This window comes from Lupinus angustifolius, chromosome LG06 (assembly GCF_001865875.1).
Source record: "Lupinus angustifolius cultivar Tanjil chromosome LG06, LupAngTanjil_v1.0, whole genome shotgun sequence".
In the NCBI taxonomy this organism is placed as follows: Eukaryota; Viridiplantae; Streptophyta; class Magnoliopsida; order Fabales; family Fabaceae; genus Lupinus; species Lupinus angustifolius.
In genome coordinates, this window is record NC_032014.1 from 7,943,969 (window position 1) to 7,965,300 (window position 21,332).

The window sequence follows — 21,332 nt, forward strand, 5'->3', positions numbered from 1 at the left end:
AAATGAAGTTTGGTAATATTTTATTAAAAAAAGTTAAAAGGTGGATGGTTAAAAAAATCTTCTTTTGCCACGTGTAAACATCAAGATCTGAATCGGTTACGAAGAGGTTGAGCCATTGTCAAAAGAATAAATATTTCTGAATTAGATACGTTTTGACAATTTTGTTTTGTAGCCTTAATAACACATGGCAAGTATTTTAATGTTGAATTCAACAACTTTGGTCCATTTTTATGACATTATGGTCTTTCTCCTTCCCCATCACTTCTCACTTTGAAAACAGTGCTAGCGCACGCAACCTGACACTATCACTTCTACTTTCCTACTCCAAACAACACCTTTCCTACGATTCTTTCCCCAACACCTTACACTGATTACCCACTTTTACAAGCACTTTCGATTCTTGCTGTTTCTTTATTATCAGGGTTTTCAATTTTATCTTCCGATGACGATCCTACGGTTCAGTTGCAAAATAAAGACACAGGAGCAACAACCATATGTGAACCCTAATCTTGATCCTGTGTTATTGGTACCGGGTGTCGGTGGATCCATGTTGAACGCTGTAGATGATCGAAACGGCACCGAAGAACGCGTTTGGGTTAGCGTACTCGCAGCTGAGTGCAAAATGAAAACCAAGCTTTGGTCACGTTACAATCCTTCTACCGGTAAACCGTTTTTTTATTTTTTATTTGTTTTGGTTGATCACGAAATTAAGAAAGGTTAATATAACTTACGCATGATTGGTTTTGATTTATTTTAGTTTTGATAATTATCCTAGTTGAGCCTTGTGCATTGTGACGTTCTTCTTTTTTATTATGTGATTAATGATCATGCTGTATCTGAGCATATCTGTTTAGTGCATTTCTTTCGTAATGTAATCATTGAATTGGTGTTTCCAGTGAAGAGTGTGTGATGAGGAAATGTGAATTTGGTAATCTTAACATCTTTATTAATCGGTTTTGAACCCAGGGAAAACTGAATCCTTGGATCCAAATACAAGAATCATGGTTCCCGGAGATCGGAATGGGCTCTACGCAATTGATAATTTGGACCCTGACTTGGTATGCTTGTTTTAAACTGATCTGTGTGCCTGCAGTTTACATGGTTAAACAATTGGTTCTCAAACCCTATGTAAATCTTGTGATGCAGTTAATTGGGTCTGAGTCGGTGTATTATTTCCATGACATGATCATTCAAATGCTTAAATGGGGATATCAAGAAGGAAAGACACTTTTTGGCTTTGGGTTTGATTTTCGCCAAAGCAACAGGTAACTAATTAATTTCAAAATTTTGACCAAACTTGAAAAAGTCAGGAATCTGTTTTCTTCTCTTCACAACCCAAAATAATGGATTTTGACAAAACTTAAACACTCCACTCTTGAAATCTGCACGTTTAATGAGATTATTTTATTTATCTTTCTGCATGAAAAACAACTTTCTCATTTAAATAGTGAAATTGATCCTCCATAGTATTTTTACTGAATTTTTGTATAATTCATGTTTTTTACGAAAGGTCTAGTTTTCCTGACAAACCTGCATAGCCTGAAGTAGTGTCATTGTGCAAATGGTTTTTAACTTGAATTGTTATCTCTCTATTGTATGTGTTGGGCGTTGGTTTTCTGGTGGTATGCTTTCCCCCACAATTCTGAGGAATAAGTTCTCTAACAAATACTTTCTCATAATCAAAATAAAAGTAATTTCTCTACCAATTGTTTATTTATTTTCATCTAGGTTACAGGAAACAATGGATCGGTTGGCTGCAAAATTAGAATCAGTGTATAATGCTGCGGGAGGGAAAAAGATAGACATCATAACTCATTCTATGGGAGGTCTTTTGGTGAAATGTTTCATGTGCCTGCATAGTGATGTAACATATCCATTAAGCTTCTCAAATCACTTTAATTTTGTTTTGAAGCTTCCTAGAACCTTTTTTCATTTCTCTCTGTCAATTTATATCGTGGAACTTATTTACTTCTAAAAGGAAAAGTCTAAAATTATGTTCTCTTTTCATTTTGCAGATTTTTGAGAAATACGTTAAGAATTGGATTGCGATTTGTGCGCCATTCCAGGGCAAGTAATCATATTATATATTTTCTTAGAAGTATAAAGTAAGGAAATTGGATGGAAATGCCTCATCTAATATTTCAATAAAACTGTTAACCCGGGACTGTTAGAATTTTGTTTTCCTTGTCAAATATATTTGAGTAAGGCAATTTCATATTTTCTTTATAGGCTCAAACTAAAATAGTTGATGCACAAATAATGTGCATATAATAATGAGTTAATATTTGTCAATTACAATGAAGAAGGAAAAATAGACGTCGGTTATTGTATTATGCTCGCTGTAGTGGTGTGGTGGAAGATTAAGCAGGAAATAAGTGTTGAAAGGTTTTGGATAAGTGATCTTACTGTCATGTCACTTGTTATTACCTATAAATGTTTTATATTTTAAACTAATTAACAACACTGTATAGTTTGACTTGTTTTGGTTGCCTTCAGGTTCCTCCTTTTGTCATCTGTATTGTTTCCTCTAGTTAGAGGTTTTTAATTTATTTTTTCTAATTCAAGTACATCATATTACTGTTATACACTGTTCTACAGGTGCACCTGGAGTGATCAATTCTTCCCTTTTAAATGGAATGTCATTTGTGCAGGGATGGGTGCAGAACTTTTATATTTCCAAATGGACCATGCATCAGTTGGTACAGATCAATTATTTTTTGTCTTTTGGATTTGTCTTTTTTCTCTCTTCTTCTGAGTCACCCTGCCTTTTACATGTATGTTATATTGTTATTTCATCATCACCATTACTGACGCTATTTGTATTTTGTATACATGAGTTTGAAGAAGTCGGGTTCTTACATTTGTGTGCTTTTTAACAACGTAAAAGTATATTTATTTTACTGTCTTTGCAATTTACCCTTACTTTAAGGTGCTGGCAGCAGACAGGAATGTTGAATGGATTAGGTGTTTACTGTTTATTAATCAGTATGAAGAAATGGGAAAATATGAATGACATCTTCCTAAAACCAAGGTCAAGGACCTAAAATACTTGAAGGGCCATGTTAGTTGTCATAATTCACAATGATGAAATATGCAGTGACCCAATCCAGTAGACAAACATAAAAAGGGCTGCCCAGTACACGAGGTTCGTACTTAGTGGGGTCTAAGGATGTTAAATATATGCTTCCTTATCCTCGGAAGTGAAGATGCTATTTCTAGGATTTGAACCCATGACCTCTAGATCACACGGCAAACAACCTTAACGTTTCGCCGAGGCTCATCCTCATAGTAGACAAACATATAAAACATAACTTTGGTCGCTCTTGTTCATGGTTTTGTACAAGTTATTTGATTGCATTTTCATGCATGATATCTTAATGTTGACTGCATGATTTGGATTTTCTAGCAAATTTTTGTTGGGTGCTGTGTTCTCTGTTTGTGCTGCTTCCCCCTGCCAAAAAGCACAATCTTGTTTGTAGATATTTTTGTATCCATGCATCTTGTTCTTTTTATATTTGAATAGACATTGTAGAATTATTTTTTGAAGCATGTTACAATGTCACAGCTGATTGAATGTCCATCGTTATATGAAATGATGGGCTGTCCCAGTTATCATTGGCAACACATTCCTCTTCTGGAATTGTGGCATGAGAAACAGCATTCTGATGGTGAATCTCATATTATTCTGGAGTCATATCCACCAGGTGATAACATTGAGGTTTTGAAGCAAGCTCTCACAAATAACACAGTGAGTTACCAGTTCTACCTTGCTTAGCGTGCAGCTTAGTTAAACTTTTTATAATTGAGTATCTTCAATTTCCTTGAAATTGAATGTATTATAAATTTATAATTTTATACATGTTTTTGGAGCATTTAACAATTAAATTCTAGAAACAATGAATAATTTGTAAATTAAGCAAACATGTATTTCCTTTTCTATATCTAGATTTGAACTTGGAACTTCAATGTGATCTCTTGTGTAGTTTAAGGAAATCTTAATTTTTTTTCTTTTCCTTTGGGGCAGGACAAGTGAAGTTATGATTATTTATATGCTTTCATGTACTTCTTAAATACATTTGAGAAGTACAAGCGTTGCTGTTCATCTATGATTTTTACTGGTACAGAGCTTAACCAGATTGGTAGTTAGTATTGCATGTATCGTGCTATTCATATCGCCATACGATGCGGAAATGATGGCCATCGATGCAAATTGTACCTTGCACCTTTTTTGTGCCAGAAACTTATCAAGTATTCTGTGAATGAGCTTTCAGGTTTTGCTGCTGCAGCTTGCAGAATGCACTCCCTTTCTTAAAACTCTAAAAGAGGTGTTTTTTATTTGTTTACATCCAACTTCAGATGGACCGATTTTATAAGTGGCCCAACCTAATTTTACCCCCATCCTTCAGTGATAAAAAATGTTATTTTAATGAAAACTTAAATGGATACATTGTGATAACTGAAAACAAAACACTTCTGTCGTTCAGTCGTTCTTCTCTGCTGCCTTTCCTGTTACTTCTCTGGTTCTTCTTCATTTCTTCTCTGCCTTTCCTATTACTTCTCCATTCCTTTATTTGGAATGATGATGAATGATGAGGATGAGGATGATCATTAGATTACACATTTTGAAATAGGGATTGGAATTTAGGATGTTATTTTGCTGTCATTTGGTGTTACTTTGTTATTGTAATTAGAATCTTATCACTTGGATCTTGTGTGGTTGTATTTTGTTGCGGTTTTGAAGCAAGCTCTCACAAATAACACAGTGAGTTACCAGTTCTACCTTGCTTAGCGTGCAGCTTAGTTAAACTTTTTATAATTGAGTATCTTCAATTTCCTTGAAATTGAATGTATTATAAATTTATAATTTTATACATGTTTTTGGAGCATTTAACAATTAAATTCTAGAAACAATGAATAATTTGTAAATTAAGCAAACATGTATTTCCTTTTCTATATCTAGATTTGAACTTGGAACTTCAATGTGATCTCTTGTGTAGTTTAAGGAAATCTTAATTTTTTTTCTTTTCCTTTGGGGCAGGACAAGTGAAGTTATGATTATTTATATGCTTTCATGTACTTCTTAAATACATTTGAGAAGTACAAGCGTTGCTGTTCATCTATGATTTTTACTGGTACAGAGCTTAACCAGATTGGTAGTTAGTATTGCATGTATCGTGCTATTCATATCGCCATACGATGCGGAAATGATGGCCATCGATGCAAATTGTACCTTGCACCTTTTTTGTGCCAGAAACTTATCAAGTATTCTGTGAATGAGCTTTCAGGTTTTGCTGCTGCAGCTTGCAGAATGCACTCCCTTTCTTAAAACTCTAAAAGAGGTGTTTTTTATTTGTTTACATCCAACTTCAGATGGACCGATTTTATAAGTGGCCCAACCTAATTTTACCCCCATCCTTCAGTGATAAAAAATGTTATTTTAATGAAAACTTAAATGGATACATTGTGATAACTGAAAACAAAACACTTCTGTCGTTCAGTCGTTCTTCTCTGCTGCCTTTCCTGTTACTTCTCTGGTTCTTCTTCATTTCTTCTCTGCCTTTCCTATTACTTCTCCATTCCTTTATTTGGAATGATGATGAATGATGAGGATGAGGATGATCATTAGATTACACATTTTGAAATAGGGATTGGAATTTAGGATGTTATTTTGCTGTCATTTGGTGTTACTTTGTTATTGTAATTAGAATCTTATCACTTGGATCTTGTGTGGTTGTATTTTGTTGCTATTATGACTTAAGGATTATGATATATATATATATATATATATATATGTGTGTGTGTGTGTGTGTGTGTGTGTGTGTATGTGTGTGTGTGTGTGTGACTCTTATGACTTGAATTTGTGCTTTTTCCTATGGTATTGTGCTGTTATGAGTCTTATGGCTTATATTATGATATGTTTTAGTATTTTTAGTTATTGATCATAAACCTTACTATTCACAATACATTTCGGTTCATGATTCGGAAAATAGGCCTTCCGATTCACATTCTGAATACCGATTTGATAACCATGGTATGGATGATAACTATCTGTAATACCCAGGTTAATTATGATGGTGTGGATTTGCCGCTGCCTTTGAACTTGGAGATCTTGAAATGGTCAAATAAAACATGGGAGATTCTGTCTTCTGCCAAACTTCCTTCACAAGTTAAATTTTACAATATTTATGGGACCGGTCTTGATACGCCTCACAGTGTTTGGTAATGCCTTAACCAACTTTTTGCATCTTTGGATAATGCCTTGGTTACCCCGGAAAGGGATTTTATCAAATGCATTATGAATGGTCTACTGCGTGTAGATATAAATAGTTCTTTTGAAACCATGTGAGTGATGTAACCCTCACTTTACATAACTACTATTGTGCAGCTATGGAAATGAGGACAAGCCTGTCTCAGATCTGCAACAGCTATGTCATCTCGAGGTCATTACATTTTGTAATTTTTTACCAAATGTATAATTCTTGTTGCATGTGCAAAGAATGCTTTGGTGCACGCAATATTAATTCTTCTAATTTGCATTACAGCTTTTATCTATATCTCTATACTTCTATTTAAGAGAAATCTTCCATCTGCATTTTTGTCTGTTCTTATTTATTCTAGTATTTGCTGAATAAATTAATGAAAGCTGTGTTTAGATTAATAAATTCCAAAACAACATTTTTTAAGCCAACATTGAGACATTTGGCATGTCCTACTGACCTTAGAATGTGATAACCTCCCCTTTGCCTATATTTTTTATCTCGCTACAACAAAGTAATTCTTTAATAAGCCAATTTACTCTCTACTTTGTTTTCCATTTTGTATAATTACTTCAAATTATTTGTTCCTTTATTCACTGTCTTTGCTCTCTTGTATGATATGATTTAGGTGCAGATTTTATTTGAATATATTTCCTGTAAAAGCTCCCTCCCTTAAGGCCTTGTTTAATTTGTTGTTATTTTTCCTTCAGTAGGCGAGTCTAACTTTTTCTTTAAAAAAATATTCAGGCCAAATTCGTATGTGTTGATGGTGATGGAACAGTTGCAATAGAGTCAGCTAAGGTTTGCTAACTTTCCTGTGCATAACCTTTATGCAATTGATAATTTGTTGAATCCAAATATGCTACGGAAAGACACTTTCAAATTTCCGATGTTATACTACTTTTCTTGGTTATGATACTGAAATCAATTAGCTCTAGCTCTACTGCTATGTGATTTATGGGCAGGCTGGGAGGAAGTTCAAAATGTTGGTTGATTAAACCTTTTATTACCTATTGGATAAATTTCAGAAAACCTTGTTCAATGCACTCTCTGCAATTTTCCTCAGTTTCAATTGTTACACTTTATTGAATTGTGGAATTCATACACGCCCATAAAGTTTTTTATTTGCATAATTTGCCCCCATACAGTATGCATTCAGTTAGATTGGGGTTAAATTGCACAAATCAGAAGTTTGGGGTTAAATTGTAGATGAAGTACAGTTGAAGGGTTTTTATTTTTGTTGTAATTTCCTTATCTCCAACCTAAGCTTGTAACTAGGATATAGTAATGTAATAGGCGGTACTTACCTCCAAGTTGAAGATCGTCACTGTGGGACGGTCAATTTGCAGCCTATTTTGGAACTTTTACCATAATTTTATAATTTGGTTTGGACGTCTCAGTTTAGTTCCTAACATGATCTTGTCATTTAAGAGAGATAGACAGACCAGCCTGCACAATATCTGTATGCCTCTTTATGATGACACTGTAATATTAAGAGCTAAAATGAGATGATCCAACTCCTTGTTAATCCTATGCTGCATCATTGTACCATCATATAACACTGCTTTCGGTTTAAGTTGCTATGTCTTCATTTCAAATGCAGGCTGATGGGTTCAATGCGGAGGCAAGAGTTGGAATCCCTGGTGATCATCGCTATATCCTTTCCGAACCTCATTTATTCCGAATTCTCAAGCACTGGCTAAAGGCAGGAGATCCAGATCCTTTTTACAATCCCCTCATAGATTATGTGGTTCTACCCACAGCTTTTGAAATAGAGAGGTCCAAAGAGAAGGGTCTAGAAGTAGGATGGGAAATTATTTCCAAAGACCAAGATGACCAAAGCAATACTTCTGCTGATATAACATCCTTGAGGTCCATCTCTGCTTTGCATGGATCAGCCAATCAATCTTATTCTGAGGCTCATGCTACCGTCGTTGTTCACCCCGGCAATGATGGTAAACAGCATGTTCAACTGAATGCTTTGGCTGTTTCAGTTGATGCCTCATGAATCATTTCATGTTGAAGTATGAATGAATGGGGCTTGTATAGTTATGGTTGACATCTCTTGTATAGAAGCAGTGAATTCTAAAAGCTTGTATAACTGTGAATATATATATAACATGCTTCTAAGTTTCCAGAAGCTGTATAAAAAATAATCAACTCTAAAAATGCATTATCAAAACATACATCTTGAAATAATTTTCTAACTGGCTATCTAATGCCAAAAGTTTTATACGGGAAAAATGTGAAGGCTAAAACTAAGTCAAATGAACATACTCTCTTTTGTTAAATGCAAAAAATAAATCTCCTGAACTAAAGCATGCTATACAAAAAAACAAGTATGTGGTAATCAGAATTTTCTATCCTGCATCTTCTGAACCAGACCATGTCTTTTTCATCATTCAACTGAAATACTTCAAATGTTCAGAATAAAGCCACACTCCAGAATTAGCAGAATGATTTCACAAGTAATATATATCCAACAGAATTTATGCAGTTGAGAAAGTGAATGAGTTCACAAGCTGAGGGTTGGGTATTAATCAAGAACATCATAACACATAAATTTGAAGCAGAAACACATCAAGCTAGCTCAAAAGTGCAGCAATATCAAATTGTAAAGAAAGAAAGGAAATAGCTTCAACCTCAACCCTTGAAAAATAAGCCAGTACTACCCCATTGAAGCAATGGTTGGAATGCTGGATTATTAAAAAAGAGATTTTATATCATGCAGGGTAGTGCTTGATTGATTGAGCAACTGTAAACAATTAATCACAAGTTCGACTAGGACACAGGGATGAAGCCACATGCATTTGAGGGTGTGTAAATTGCACACCCTGGATCTTTTTGAAAAGAAAATGTATAGCACTTATAATTTTATAGGTCTCAAATTTATTTATTTTGTAAATGATATATTTTGTGAAAAATAACTAATCATTTTCATGTTGAATAAGATTGTGAATGTATAGTTTAAGGATCTTCATGATTGTTTCTCTTAGAAAATATTCATTTGTTTTTTTATATCGCAAAATTGATTGAATTTACAAAGTTTTTATCCATATCATTTTGTTTCAACTGCTTTGGTCATGTCCGACAACCAACTTAAGACTTACATCATTGATATGCATAAAAATGTTGAATTTGCTTCTTTGAAATGAATTAATCACCTTTCAGGTTGCTTTAAAATGAAAGACATATTGTTTATCCATTGGTTTATATTATTTTAAAGTTAGCAATACAATTGTAGAAATAGTTTTTTCAACTATGAAAAATGTGAAAATTTGGTTTTATAATCGAATGGGAGATGCATGAATAAGTGATTGTCTAGTGACTTATATTTAGCAAGAAGTGTTCAACAATATTGACAACGAACTAACCATTCAACGTTTTCAAAATGTGATATCATATACCAACAAAACGTTAGTCTAGTAGTGTAAGACCCTGCTAGATCCTACGATAACCAAAATGCCAATAGTTTAATTACTGAGAGTGACACTTGTTGGGAGGAGCAACCACACCCGAAAGAGATCAGTTCCTTACCTATAGATTGAGGGAATACACTTGGTAGTACAAAAAAATGTGATATCATATAGAAATTAATTATAAAATATATAATTTATTTCATTAAATATATTTAAAATTTTCTAATTATAAGATCAACATATCTTTTTATAATTGATAATATTTATTATTTTAATTTTATCTATTTTGCACATCCTCCTATTCATTGCATTTCATTTGTTTAATTTGAAAGAGGAATCCCAGTTAGCCGTTACATTTTATAGGTCTCATGAAAATTGTGAGGATGTATCACATATTTTGTTTTCTTGCTTTTTTATTTTTATTTGTTGGTCACATTATCGATGAGTCTTATTCCTGAATAGAAGGCTGAATAGAAGGCTGTCCCTGTGTCTCTAACTTGTAATGAAAAATAGTGCTAATGCTTAGACTTGTTGATTTTTCATTCTATGCAATAGGCTCCAATCCATGATATTGCTATATTTGGAATGAGAGTCTCCTAGGTCATACTTGGAGAATGTTAGTCACCTTTTTTTCACCAGGGAAAACATGAAAACATGAAATTGAAGTACCAATTGATTAATATATGCTCACAGCATGTATCTAATTCCAATCAAGTTAATTATTGTTGCAGTCCATCTAGGGATGAAAGTAGTCAGGTTAGGCTTGGTTTTGTCCAAACAGACCTGGACATGTTTTGCCACCTCTTAATTGAAATATAAAACTTTGGTCTCACTGTAGAGAAAGATCAACTGTCCCATAATTTTTCTGTCCACATGTTCTAAATAAATCAATGGAGTTTTCTCATTTGCTTGTGACACCAAATAGTATATGAAAGTCTACTTTATGCTCTCTTTTGTTTAAGAGAAGAAAGTGGATAGAGAGAAAAGATAAGGAAAAGTGTGAAGAATTAAATGGTTAAGAAATAAAATGAATTTTTATATTGTTTGATATAAGAGAAATAGAGAAATGATATTAATTTTTGAATGTCAAAGATTTCTTCAAATGAATATAAGATAAAAAAAATTAGTTAGTAAAAAATTAATATGTTTAAATAGTTTGCTACATATTTTTAATTATTACTTCTTAATTACTAACCAATCATTATAACAATGATTATTATTAATTAAATAGAAAAGAAAATTTAAAATTAGGAAATCAATTTTTTTTTTTAATATTTTGCATAAAATTACTCATTCACCTCATGAGTTTAGAGAAAGAATTTTGTAGGATGACATACCTTTTTACTCTCTCATTTCTTTCTTTCTTCTCAATCAAAGAGGAAAAATATTTTATTTTTCTTCAACTTCTCTCTCCCTCTTTTCTCTCTCCACAAAATCTACCTTACCAAACAAAGGGTAAATGCATAGTTTACACACAAAAACTTCATGTTTTACTTCTATAACTTAGATATCTAGTATTACTTGAAAAATTGATTTAAGTAGTACATTTTATATGATATCAATGAGATTCTAATATTTTTTCTTGGAACGTATTGACTTTATATGGAAAGCTATCTAAAAGGGACAATTTTTTTTTAGATATGTGGGTTCTTAAAAATATAGCAACAAGTACTTATAAATGTAATAATACTCATATATTTATAATTTTTTAATAAATATTTTATATATTATAATATTTTATTAGTTTGATATTATATATCATTTATTTTATTATTATCCATGATAAATCTTAGTTATTAAATCATATTGATAAATTTATTATATGCACCTTATTCATGTAATCATTATTAATATATATTCATTATCATAAAATATATAAATATATGTTTATATGCATATGCACTCACCCATTGTGATTCTAATTTTGATCGGTATGATTATTATTTAAATAATATGTAAAATCAATTGTTAAGTGTCAAAACGATCATAAAATATATATCTATTTTGTGACATTTTAACTCTTTAATTAACCCAAATAGATGATTTTATGCTCTTACATGATAAAAGCTTATGAATTGGTGAAATATTATCATTGAAGTGTTTGTGTAGGCTTAAACTAGAGGAATGACAAAAAAAGCTAAGTTTTCGGGCCAAGATCATCTAGGCTTAATGCAGGAATCGCGTTTAGTAGATCAAGAAGCAGCTGAGACCTGTGCTTAATGCCCAAGTCACGCTCAGCGGCAGAAGAACCGGGCCTAGTGCAAATGCCTTGTTGAGCGTATGTATGTGACCAAGAATTAACACAATTTCCCTCTATTTCTTATACGCTTAGCACAATTGTGAGGTGCCCTCAACATAGATGTTGCACCCATCGCGAGTTGGTACACTGAAAGGTAGGACCTGGTTAGTTGAAAAGTTGCTCTCACCATGCACAAATGGTGTACTAAGTGCAAAAGCCATCATGCAAACACTATTTAAGGAGGCTTAATTCGAGCTATTGAGAATACACTTAAAGCATTGCATTTTAATACATATTTTCTCAGTTTTTATGAGAGTTTAGCTTACTTAGGTCGTAGGAGCTAAGTGTAACTACTAGTAGAGTTAATTTATGCTCATTTGTAGTGATTCTACTACCCTATGAGTTATGTTTTATCCATATTGTACTTACATTGTGAACCTGAGGAAAAAAATCTACATTTGTTGGAATTAAATGTAATACGGGCTTGATATATACACATTGATTCTTCTTATATTAATTCACGAAGTTTTGATTCTTTTGAGTTATATATATGTTTTATGCTTGCTTTAAAAATGATCACACTACGCCAGAATTAATATTTAATAACGTCCATTTAACAACGCTTATGTGTTGAACGCTGTTAAATATAAGATGGAAGAGAATTAACATCACTTATTGAAAAAAACACTGTTAAATGTGTTATCTTTAACAACGCTTATCGAAGCAAGCCCTGTTAAAGGTCATACTTCATATATTTAACAACACTTCTTCAATAAACGTTGTTAAAAATATTATCTTTAAGAGCGCTTATTGAAGAAAGCGTAGTTAAATGTATTATCTTTAATAGAGCTTATTGAAGCAAGCGCTGTTAAATGTCATACTTCATATATTTAACAACATTTCATCAATAAGCGTTGTTAAATGTGTTATCCTTAACAACGCTTATTGAAGAAAACGTTATTAAAAGTGTTATCTGTAACAGCACTTATTGAAGCAAGTACTGTTAAAGAGGTCATAGCTTTAACGCTTGTTTTAGTGAGCAGGATCTTTTCAAATTCAAAAACAAAACCTTACACAATAATACATATCATTCAGTTTATTATTTCACTTACTTTTCTTCTTCTTCTTCTCCTCCATAACTTATTTTTTTCTCTGTTTTTTTAGTTTTTCTCTTCAAGCAAGTTATCGATTTTTGGTTTTTCTCTTCAAGCATAAGATAAATCGTTATCTTATTTTAGTTCATTTATTTCTCTCTCCACTAATAGTGTTATCTTTATTTGTTGTGAAGTTATGCAGCTACGGTGAAGTTATTGAATTTTTGTTTTTCTTTTCAAACATAAGGTAAATCATTATCTTATTTTATAGCTGATTTATTTTTCTCTTCACTAATAGTGTGACATTTATTTGTTATGAAGTTATGCAGTTGTTCTAGGTTTTTGGATATGGTGAACATTGGAGGAGAAAAAATGAACAATTTTTGAAAGATCTCATTACTCATATGTTATTTTATAATATTGGAATATGTTAAGGTTGAATGTAGTTGAATTTACTTCAGTGAGCGCTATTATATGTCTATAGCGCTACAAAAAGCGATGTTATGTACTACTATGCTCACATAAAAAGCGCCACAAAATCGATGTTAAATGACAATTTTAAGTATTATTGTTTTGCTATTCTGACGTAGTGTCATCTTGTTGTAGAATTTATGAATGAAATGCTTAGAGAAATTCATGCATCATTGTGAATAATTGTTCACTTATATCATAATTGTCATCATGCATGTTGTTGAACTAGTTACCATACATAGAATTAAATCAATAATTTTATAACTCTCAAACTTGTTAACATAGATTTTAGATATAGAAGTATGTTTAATTGTTCATATAAATTCATTTTGTTAATCTAGTTGCTAGACATAGAGCTATTTTAATAAGCTATTAGCATAAACCAAGATATTGGCGGTTGAGATATTGCATTTTTACTCAATATCATACACATAAATTACTAGACATAAGTGCTATTTGGCGAGTCATTGATTTTCATCTTGTGTATAAAGTTATTAAAAATAGAGTTTTATTACATCATAAACTATTAAGTTGACTAAGACATTAACCTTTAATACATTATAGGTCATTTATGCGGAAGAATCATCGTATACTAATTGAATTGGTGTTCTGAATGGTGTGTATATTGATAGCAAGTAGAAAATTAAATCCCAATATCTTTTGCGAAAGGATTAAAATCTTGTTTATTTTAGTGTCATTATTTATAAAACCACTTTGAAGGATAATTTAAAATAATAATTATTATTTGAAAGATTATAATCTAACAAGTCCTATATTCTTGCTTGTGACACTGTTGAATATTTTTTTCCTAATTTGCTGGGTAGCACAACTCCTAGAAATAGGAATGTGGAAAATTAAAATTGATGTAAACATCTATAATATATTATTAAATAAATAATATATATAATTTATTATTATTATGGGAAAATTATGATTATGTTAACAAGTCTTTTCAGTCGTATACATGGTATTATTAGAGTACATAGTATAATTAGAAAAATATAACACTCTCAAACTTCGGATACAGGAATAAGTTTTGTACATCCAGACTATAAATGGTCAACCATTGACAAAGCTATGTAATGTATAATTAAATGCAAGTATTATTAGTTTTTTAGTTATATAGAAATGTTTAATAATTAAGTTGTCTTGATATATATGGTAACGAAATAAAATTTCTTAAACAATTAAGCCAGCCTGCAAATTGGAAAGGATTTTTTTAAAAACATAAGCCACTTGTTTATTAAATAGGTTGAGTATCCAATAATACACATGCGAGACCTACGATCATTCTCAACATGTGTTGAATATCTAAATTATGATGTCCAATTTAAAATTGCCTCAATTTTTTTAAGTATGAAAACGTTAACTTAAAAGTTTGGTTTAAAAGGAAACTTAATTTTATATTATAGGAGGAAAAAGGAATTAATTGCAATTATTGCCATTATTACTACATATATTTTTTCTTTATAAGCTTGTCATAAATTTGGAAAAATGTTTTTTTTTTACTATTAAGGATATATATTTACTTTTTTTGATAAGGAATTAATATTCTCCTTCTGGGATTCGTAGTCGCCCCTCTCACAATTGTCATTTACAATAAATTGAACTTTTGACATTGGAAATCTAGTGAAGTCTTATACTACCGGATCAACGTCTTGTTGGTAAATGTTTTACTCACATAATATTAAAGTATATGAATGTATAAAAATGTGCATTAACAATGTATCAAAAGTATACTAATAAATTGAAAATTGTTTAGGTTCTCATGCTTTTTAAAGATCATCGTAGTGTCATCAATCACATCGTCCTAAACGGACAGCGAAGAATTCTATCATTTCAACAACATTTTTAAACATTAATATCCTATTTTTATACTCAAACACATTTAATTATGTATATTTTTAAAGCAACAATGAAGTGTATTTTGAGTGACGATTGCTAAAGTTAAAGACTTAATTATCATTGACTAATATGACCAATCGTTAGAATTGTAGAGATTAAAACAAGATATTAATCGATTTTCATGACAAAGTCATATAACGATTGATATTGACACAAAGTCTTTAGATAGATTGATAGGCTCTCTAAAAGTGTGTAGGCCCATGGACCGTGTTTGACAGTTTTTATATCTTCTAGTATTCTTAGAGTTTTTTTTTGGGTATATTATCACTATTCTTATAATATAATATGAGTGCATTATTAATGTAAATATTTATATATAATTGATACAATATTTATCATTCATTTGAATTATATTTTTTAAAGAGTCAATAATAATTATTAATAAATAATACATTAATAAAATATAAAACTCATATAATATTAATGTATACATTTTTTTCTCAATTGTATGTATGAGTAACATAATTTGAAAACTTTTGTTTATAATAAAAAAAAATATTTAAAGTTATTTTTAACTTTTGTTTTTTGTTTAATGACATATTTTAAATAAAGTTTAATATATATGTATTGTTAATGTAAAGTACATCATTCATCATTCATATCTTTTATTTTTAAAAGTCAATATATGGATGATGCATGATGACTTGAGAGTGTAACAAAGTAAAAAACTCTACCTATAAACTATTTTCCCTTTTAAATATAATAAATGATAAGTATTAGAATAAAAAATAATTTGTTCTTATTTAATATTTTCTTAATTCATATAAGTATTAGAATAAAAAATTAAATATCATATAAATCAAAACAGACGTTACATTTCTCAAGGGATATTTTCTTTGCATAGGAACAAATAATTATGAACAGATGTAGTATTAGAATTTGACATTATATACCTCCCTTATTTCTTAATAAGTGTCATCCTAAGTTACTTTAAATGAACCCAAGAAATCAATAAGCTTTTATATTTATTAAAATTGTTATTGTTTTCTCTATTACACTCTTATAATTTCTATCTCCCCTTTAATTCACTATTGTTATTTAAAAATGAGGTTATAATTGATAAATAATAAATTAATACTATTTTTAACTTTGAGCCTACCACTTAAATATACAAAAAAAAATCTGAAAGAAACGATATTTTAAAAAGAAGGGGAATACAACTTATGTTTATTTTACCAATTATATTACAAATGCAAGCTTATTTTTTTTAAAGTAAGTTAAACCCTATCATTCAAGCATAAATTAGAATTATTTTTATCTTTTTTATACATACTTCTAAAAACAAATAGCTCAAAATATAAATGTACCACTTTTTGTTGTGTATAAAACATAATTCTATTCTTATTATTACATGAAAAATAACCATGATAGAAGCTGTCTATACCAAACACAACAGGAAAAAAGAATAAGAAGGAATGTAACCCATAAACAAACACAACATAAAGAATGACATAGGATTCAATGTATCGTATAATCTATGTACCAGCCTTTCTGGCAATGATAAATTAACAATTATAATATGAAAAAACATTTAAGGATGAATTTGATCCGCATCTATAGAATGATACACTTATAACTTTGACTTTGAAACCATTTGTTCACTACCATCTCATTGACTATGTTATGACTATATCGCAGTTTCCAAGCAAGTCAGTTAGTAAATTTTTGCGACCAATAAACTTTCTCCATCACTTTCATAATTTCTTTATAAATGTAAAAAAAATATAAAAAATATTAAAAGGGGATGGGTTGTCTCAGATTTGGATCATACTGTTGTTGAAAAATACAGCTGGTAAATATGATCCAAATTTGATTATTTCTTCTACAATTACTGTCAAAGACAAGAGATAACAACAAACCTAAAATTGTATGCTGAACCATTTATAACAGACCATGTGTTCCTCAGATTACATTCCTCACGTCTTCCTCCAATTTATTCTTGACATATATAAAACCATTTTAACATACCTTTCTCTATTCATTTGTCCAATCAAATTGAAAGCAACCAAAGTCAGAAGCTGGAAGCAATAGGAAAAAAGCCCCACCAATAAATATATATATATATATATATATTTTAATCAAAGGTGACGGCACAATATATAAGCTAATGCCATGTTGAAAAACATATGTAGTAATTTGAAACTTGAACCTTGGAAGCAATTACAATATGGCAAGATTGAAGGTACTTGCAGCCCTTGACACAGCAAAGACACAATACTATCACTTCAACGCCATAATCATTGCAGGCATGGGGCTATTCACCGATGCTTATGAACTCTTCTCTATAACTCTCATCATCAAGATGATTGGAAGGATATATTATAGTGACCGCCACGGCGATCACAAACACCAGACACCGCCTTTTGTTGCTTCGGCCTTGGTGGCCGTGGCGCTGTTAGGCACGGCCATTGGTCAAGTTGTATTTGGTAGGATTGGTGACCTCAAAGGGCGCCGCCATGTCTATGGATATGCCTTGATACTCATTATCATTGGTTCCTTGGCTTGTGGTTTTTCCATTTGTACCTCTAGAACTTGCGTTCTCCTCTCTCTAGGCTTCTTCAGGTTTGAATACTAACAATGAAGTGAATAACTTGGTTAACTAGATTATTTCATAAGAAATAAATTATGATAGTGTTTGATACATAGATATATAAGCTTGTATATGCTAAATGTATATTCAAGGTAGTTTATGCATTACAGGCTTGGTAATGTCATTTTATATTTATTGGTTATTCTTGTATTTGTTCAACTAAGTTTAGTTTTAGGTCAATAAACATGTTCACTAGTTTATAGATTTCACTTTTCCATTACCAATAAAAGGGTTTGAACTAAATGTATTACTATTATTTTTGTTGTTGTTAAGGTTCATGTTAGGGCTTGGGATTGGTGGAGACTACCCTCTATCCTCTACTATAATGTCTGAGTTTGCCAACAAAAGAACAAGAGGGTCTTTCATTGCGGCGGTGTTTTCCATGCAAGGGTTTGGGATATTAGCCAGCGCCATCGTGACAACGGTGGTCTGTTCTATATTCCGCCGCGCCTCGGACACGTCACCTCAAAAACCAACGCCACAAGGGGCTGATATTGCATGGAGATTGATATTGATGTTAGGTTCAATTCCAGCAGCCATGACTTATTATTGGAGGATGATGATGCCTGAAACTGCTAGGTAACATTTTCTTTCATTATGAGTTGGTTTTTCTTCATTAAAAACTAGACTCATTTGAAACTTATCTGGGTGTCTCTCTAACCATAGAAAATGTAATTAAAAATTCTACATGGTATATATGACAAAGACAGATGAAGTTTAGAGTCGTTGAATTTTTATTTTATGCACTTACTAGTCCTTGTCTCATCATTAAGGACACAATTTAACCCTTTAACTGATTATCTTAATTCAAAGAAAAAATAGAATGAAAAGGACCTGTGGGCTTCACTATTAAACTGACCAATTGTGTCCATTTCATTAAGTTGAAAATTCTGATAAGCGATTTTTCTTAATCTGTAGAACTAAGAATATAATTAAAATAATTGATGATGATACCTTATTTTGTTGAAGTAATTATATGCATTTAATAGTGCAAAGTAAGAGTAATATGAGTATGCCTAGAAGTCTTTCTCAAATCAAAATAATTATTTATACAATTATTTCTAACAACTTTTGAGCAACTTGTTATTTATAAATCCCTGATTCAAAATACTCCTCTTCATAATCAAATACTATATTCAAAATGAATTGCAATAATATATTCAGGTACACAGCATTAGTGGAACAAAATGTGATGCAAGCAGCACATGATATGGAGAAAGTTCTTGATATCTCAATCAGCGAGATAACTGAAAATAATCCATTGCCACCAACCCAACATAACTACCCTCTCCTTTCCATGGAGTTCCTTCGTCGACATGGCCGTGATCTTTTTGCTTGTTCCTCTACTTGGTTTCTTGTGGACATTGTGTTCTATAGCAGCAATCTTTTCCAATATCAAATATACAAACGCTTCCTCAAAAACAAAAATAACGTTGATGTTTATCAAGAAGCTATCCAACTTGCTGGGCTCCAAGCAATTCTTGCTGTATGTTCCACCATTCCTGGTTACTTCTTCTCTGTCTATTTCATTGATCGTGTTGGAAGAGTCAAAATCCAAATTATGGGGTTTTTCTTCATGGCATTGGCTTTTTTTGCAATAGGGTTTCCTTATTACTCTTATTGGGCACGTGGAGAGAAAGAAAGTAATAAAGGTTTCATAGCTCTCTATGGCCTTGCTTTCTTCTTTGCCAATTTTGGACCAAACACCACTACTTTTATAGTCCCAGCTGAACTTTTCCCAGCTAGGTTTAGATCAACATGTCATGGCATTTCTGGAGCATCTGGTAAAGTTGGTGCAATGATTGGCTGTGTTGGATTTTTGTGGGCTTCACATAAAGAGAAAGAGGAGGGGTATCCTAAGGGAATTGGAATGCAAGTTTCTCTCATCACACTTGGAGGGGTGTGCATATTGGGAATGTTGGTCACCTTTTTTTTCACTAAGGAAACAATGGGAAGGTCTTTGGAAGAGAATGAGACTGAGCCTCAAGATATTAAAATTGAAGAGTTTAGCTAATGTTGAACCAATTTTATTATATTTCTGGGCCTATTTTGTAGCATTTTTTAAGGGTGATTTTAATATGAATCGTAAATAATCATATCATTTCATATATTCTTTATTTACATTCGAAATTTTCACAGCTAGGATACCAAACTAGCTCTACAAATAGCAAGGAAGAAAAGCATGGTTTTCATCTCGTATGCAAGCAAATAATATCTAGAAAATGTTGTACTGTGTGTATAAACCTGAACCTCCATGGGAGTTCTTGAATGTTTTAATTTGTTTGATTTATTCTATGTGAATCGACGTACAGGTTCATTTTTTGTTAGCTTTCTATACCTAGTTAGGTTAATTTGCTGAGTTAACTTGTTAAAGCTTGTTACTTCATCTATTTTATATAAGCCACATCATTGCCATTGAACACTAAAAGCCTCCCATTGATCTAAACTCTTGTTTTTTTCTTTATCACTTTCTCTCAAGCTTGCTATATGCTTCTAAGTTCTAAACACTTGATCTTATAGGGGCCCTAATTTTTAGGATATGCCCTACATTTTTATCCACCTTTATAATATATTTTTAAATATAAAAAACAATTGAGATAATTGTAAAAGAGATTTGAAAAAAAAATGTAAGTGCTCCAAAATCCCTTTAGCCAAATAAATGGGCGTTGATCCTGTATTTGTCAATGTGCCAAGAATTCGAAGAAAAACATTTTGACGAGAACTCAAGTGATGATATGAGAGGAATATTTAGGGCTAAATTTTCTTTTATGTCGATGATAAAGCAATTTGGCAACACACTAGAACGTTTGAACAATATCGAGAATATGAAAATATTTTTTATTCTTGTTCACTTCTGAAAAATTACTTTAATTTCTTTGAATAATTGTTAAAGTCTAGTTTTAGTCATTTTGAAAGTGTACTTAGTAACAATAATTTAACTGATATTGATGCAAATGAATCATACCCGGAGTAAAAGTTACTTATTGAATTCTTGTGTAAATAAAAGATGGGTGCTTTTGATATTTCAAAGTCTTTGATCAATAATTGCAAATACAATTATGTTCACTATTCTTGTTAGGCTTTTTTCAGTTCAAAAAAAAGTAATTTTCTTCACATCAAATCGAAAGAGATCTCATAAATGTAACCAATGTAACTGATATAATTATTTGATCAGTCTATATGACATTATATATGTTATATAATTAAAAAATACATTTGTACTTCCAACTAATGGTAGATGAGAGTTGAAATAGAATAAGATTTCACGATCGATTTTAACATTGTTGGTCAAACCATTCAGTTTAAAGTTGTTTAAAATAGTTCAACCAAGTTTTCAACTGTTTAAAATGGGCTAAC

General features: G+C 31.3%; 2 protein-coding genes across 2 annotated transcripts; both read left to right on the plus strand.

Moving 5' to 3' along the window:
- Positions 275–8,366, plus strand: LOC109349504 (lecithin-cholesterol acyltransferase-like 4). Its single transcript, XM_019590330.1, has 12 exons — positions 275–323; positions 371–662; positions 967–1,058; positions 1,147–1,265; positions 1,729–1,864; positions 2,016–2,067; positions 2,599–2,699; positions 3,566–3,748; positions 6,062–6,219; positions 6,386–6,440; positions 7,005–7,058; positions 7,861–8,366. Exons 2-12 carry the CDS (start codon positions 443–445, stop codon positions 8,263–8,265), a joined length of 1,575 nt encoding a protein of 524 aa, XP_019445875.1. The 5' UTR covers positions 275–323; positions 371–442; the 3' UTR covers positions 8,266–8,366.
- On the plus strand, positions 17,485–20,032 carry LOC109349506 (probable inorganic phosphate transporter 1-9). Its single transcript, XM_019590332.1, has 3 exons — positions 17,485–17,947; positions 18,249–18,554; positions 19,140–20,032. Exons 1-3 carry the CDS (start codon positions 17,553–17,555, stop codon positions 19,987–19,989), a joined length of 1,551 nt encoding a protein of 516 aa, XP_019445877.1. The 5' UTR covers positions 17,485–17,552; the 3' UTR covers positions 19,990–20,032.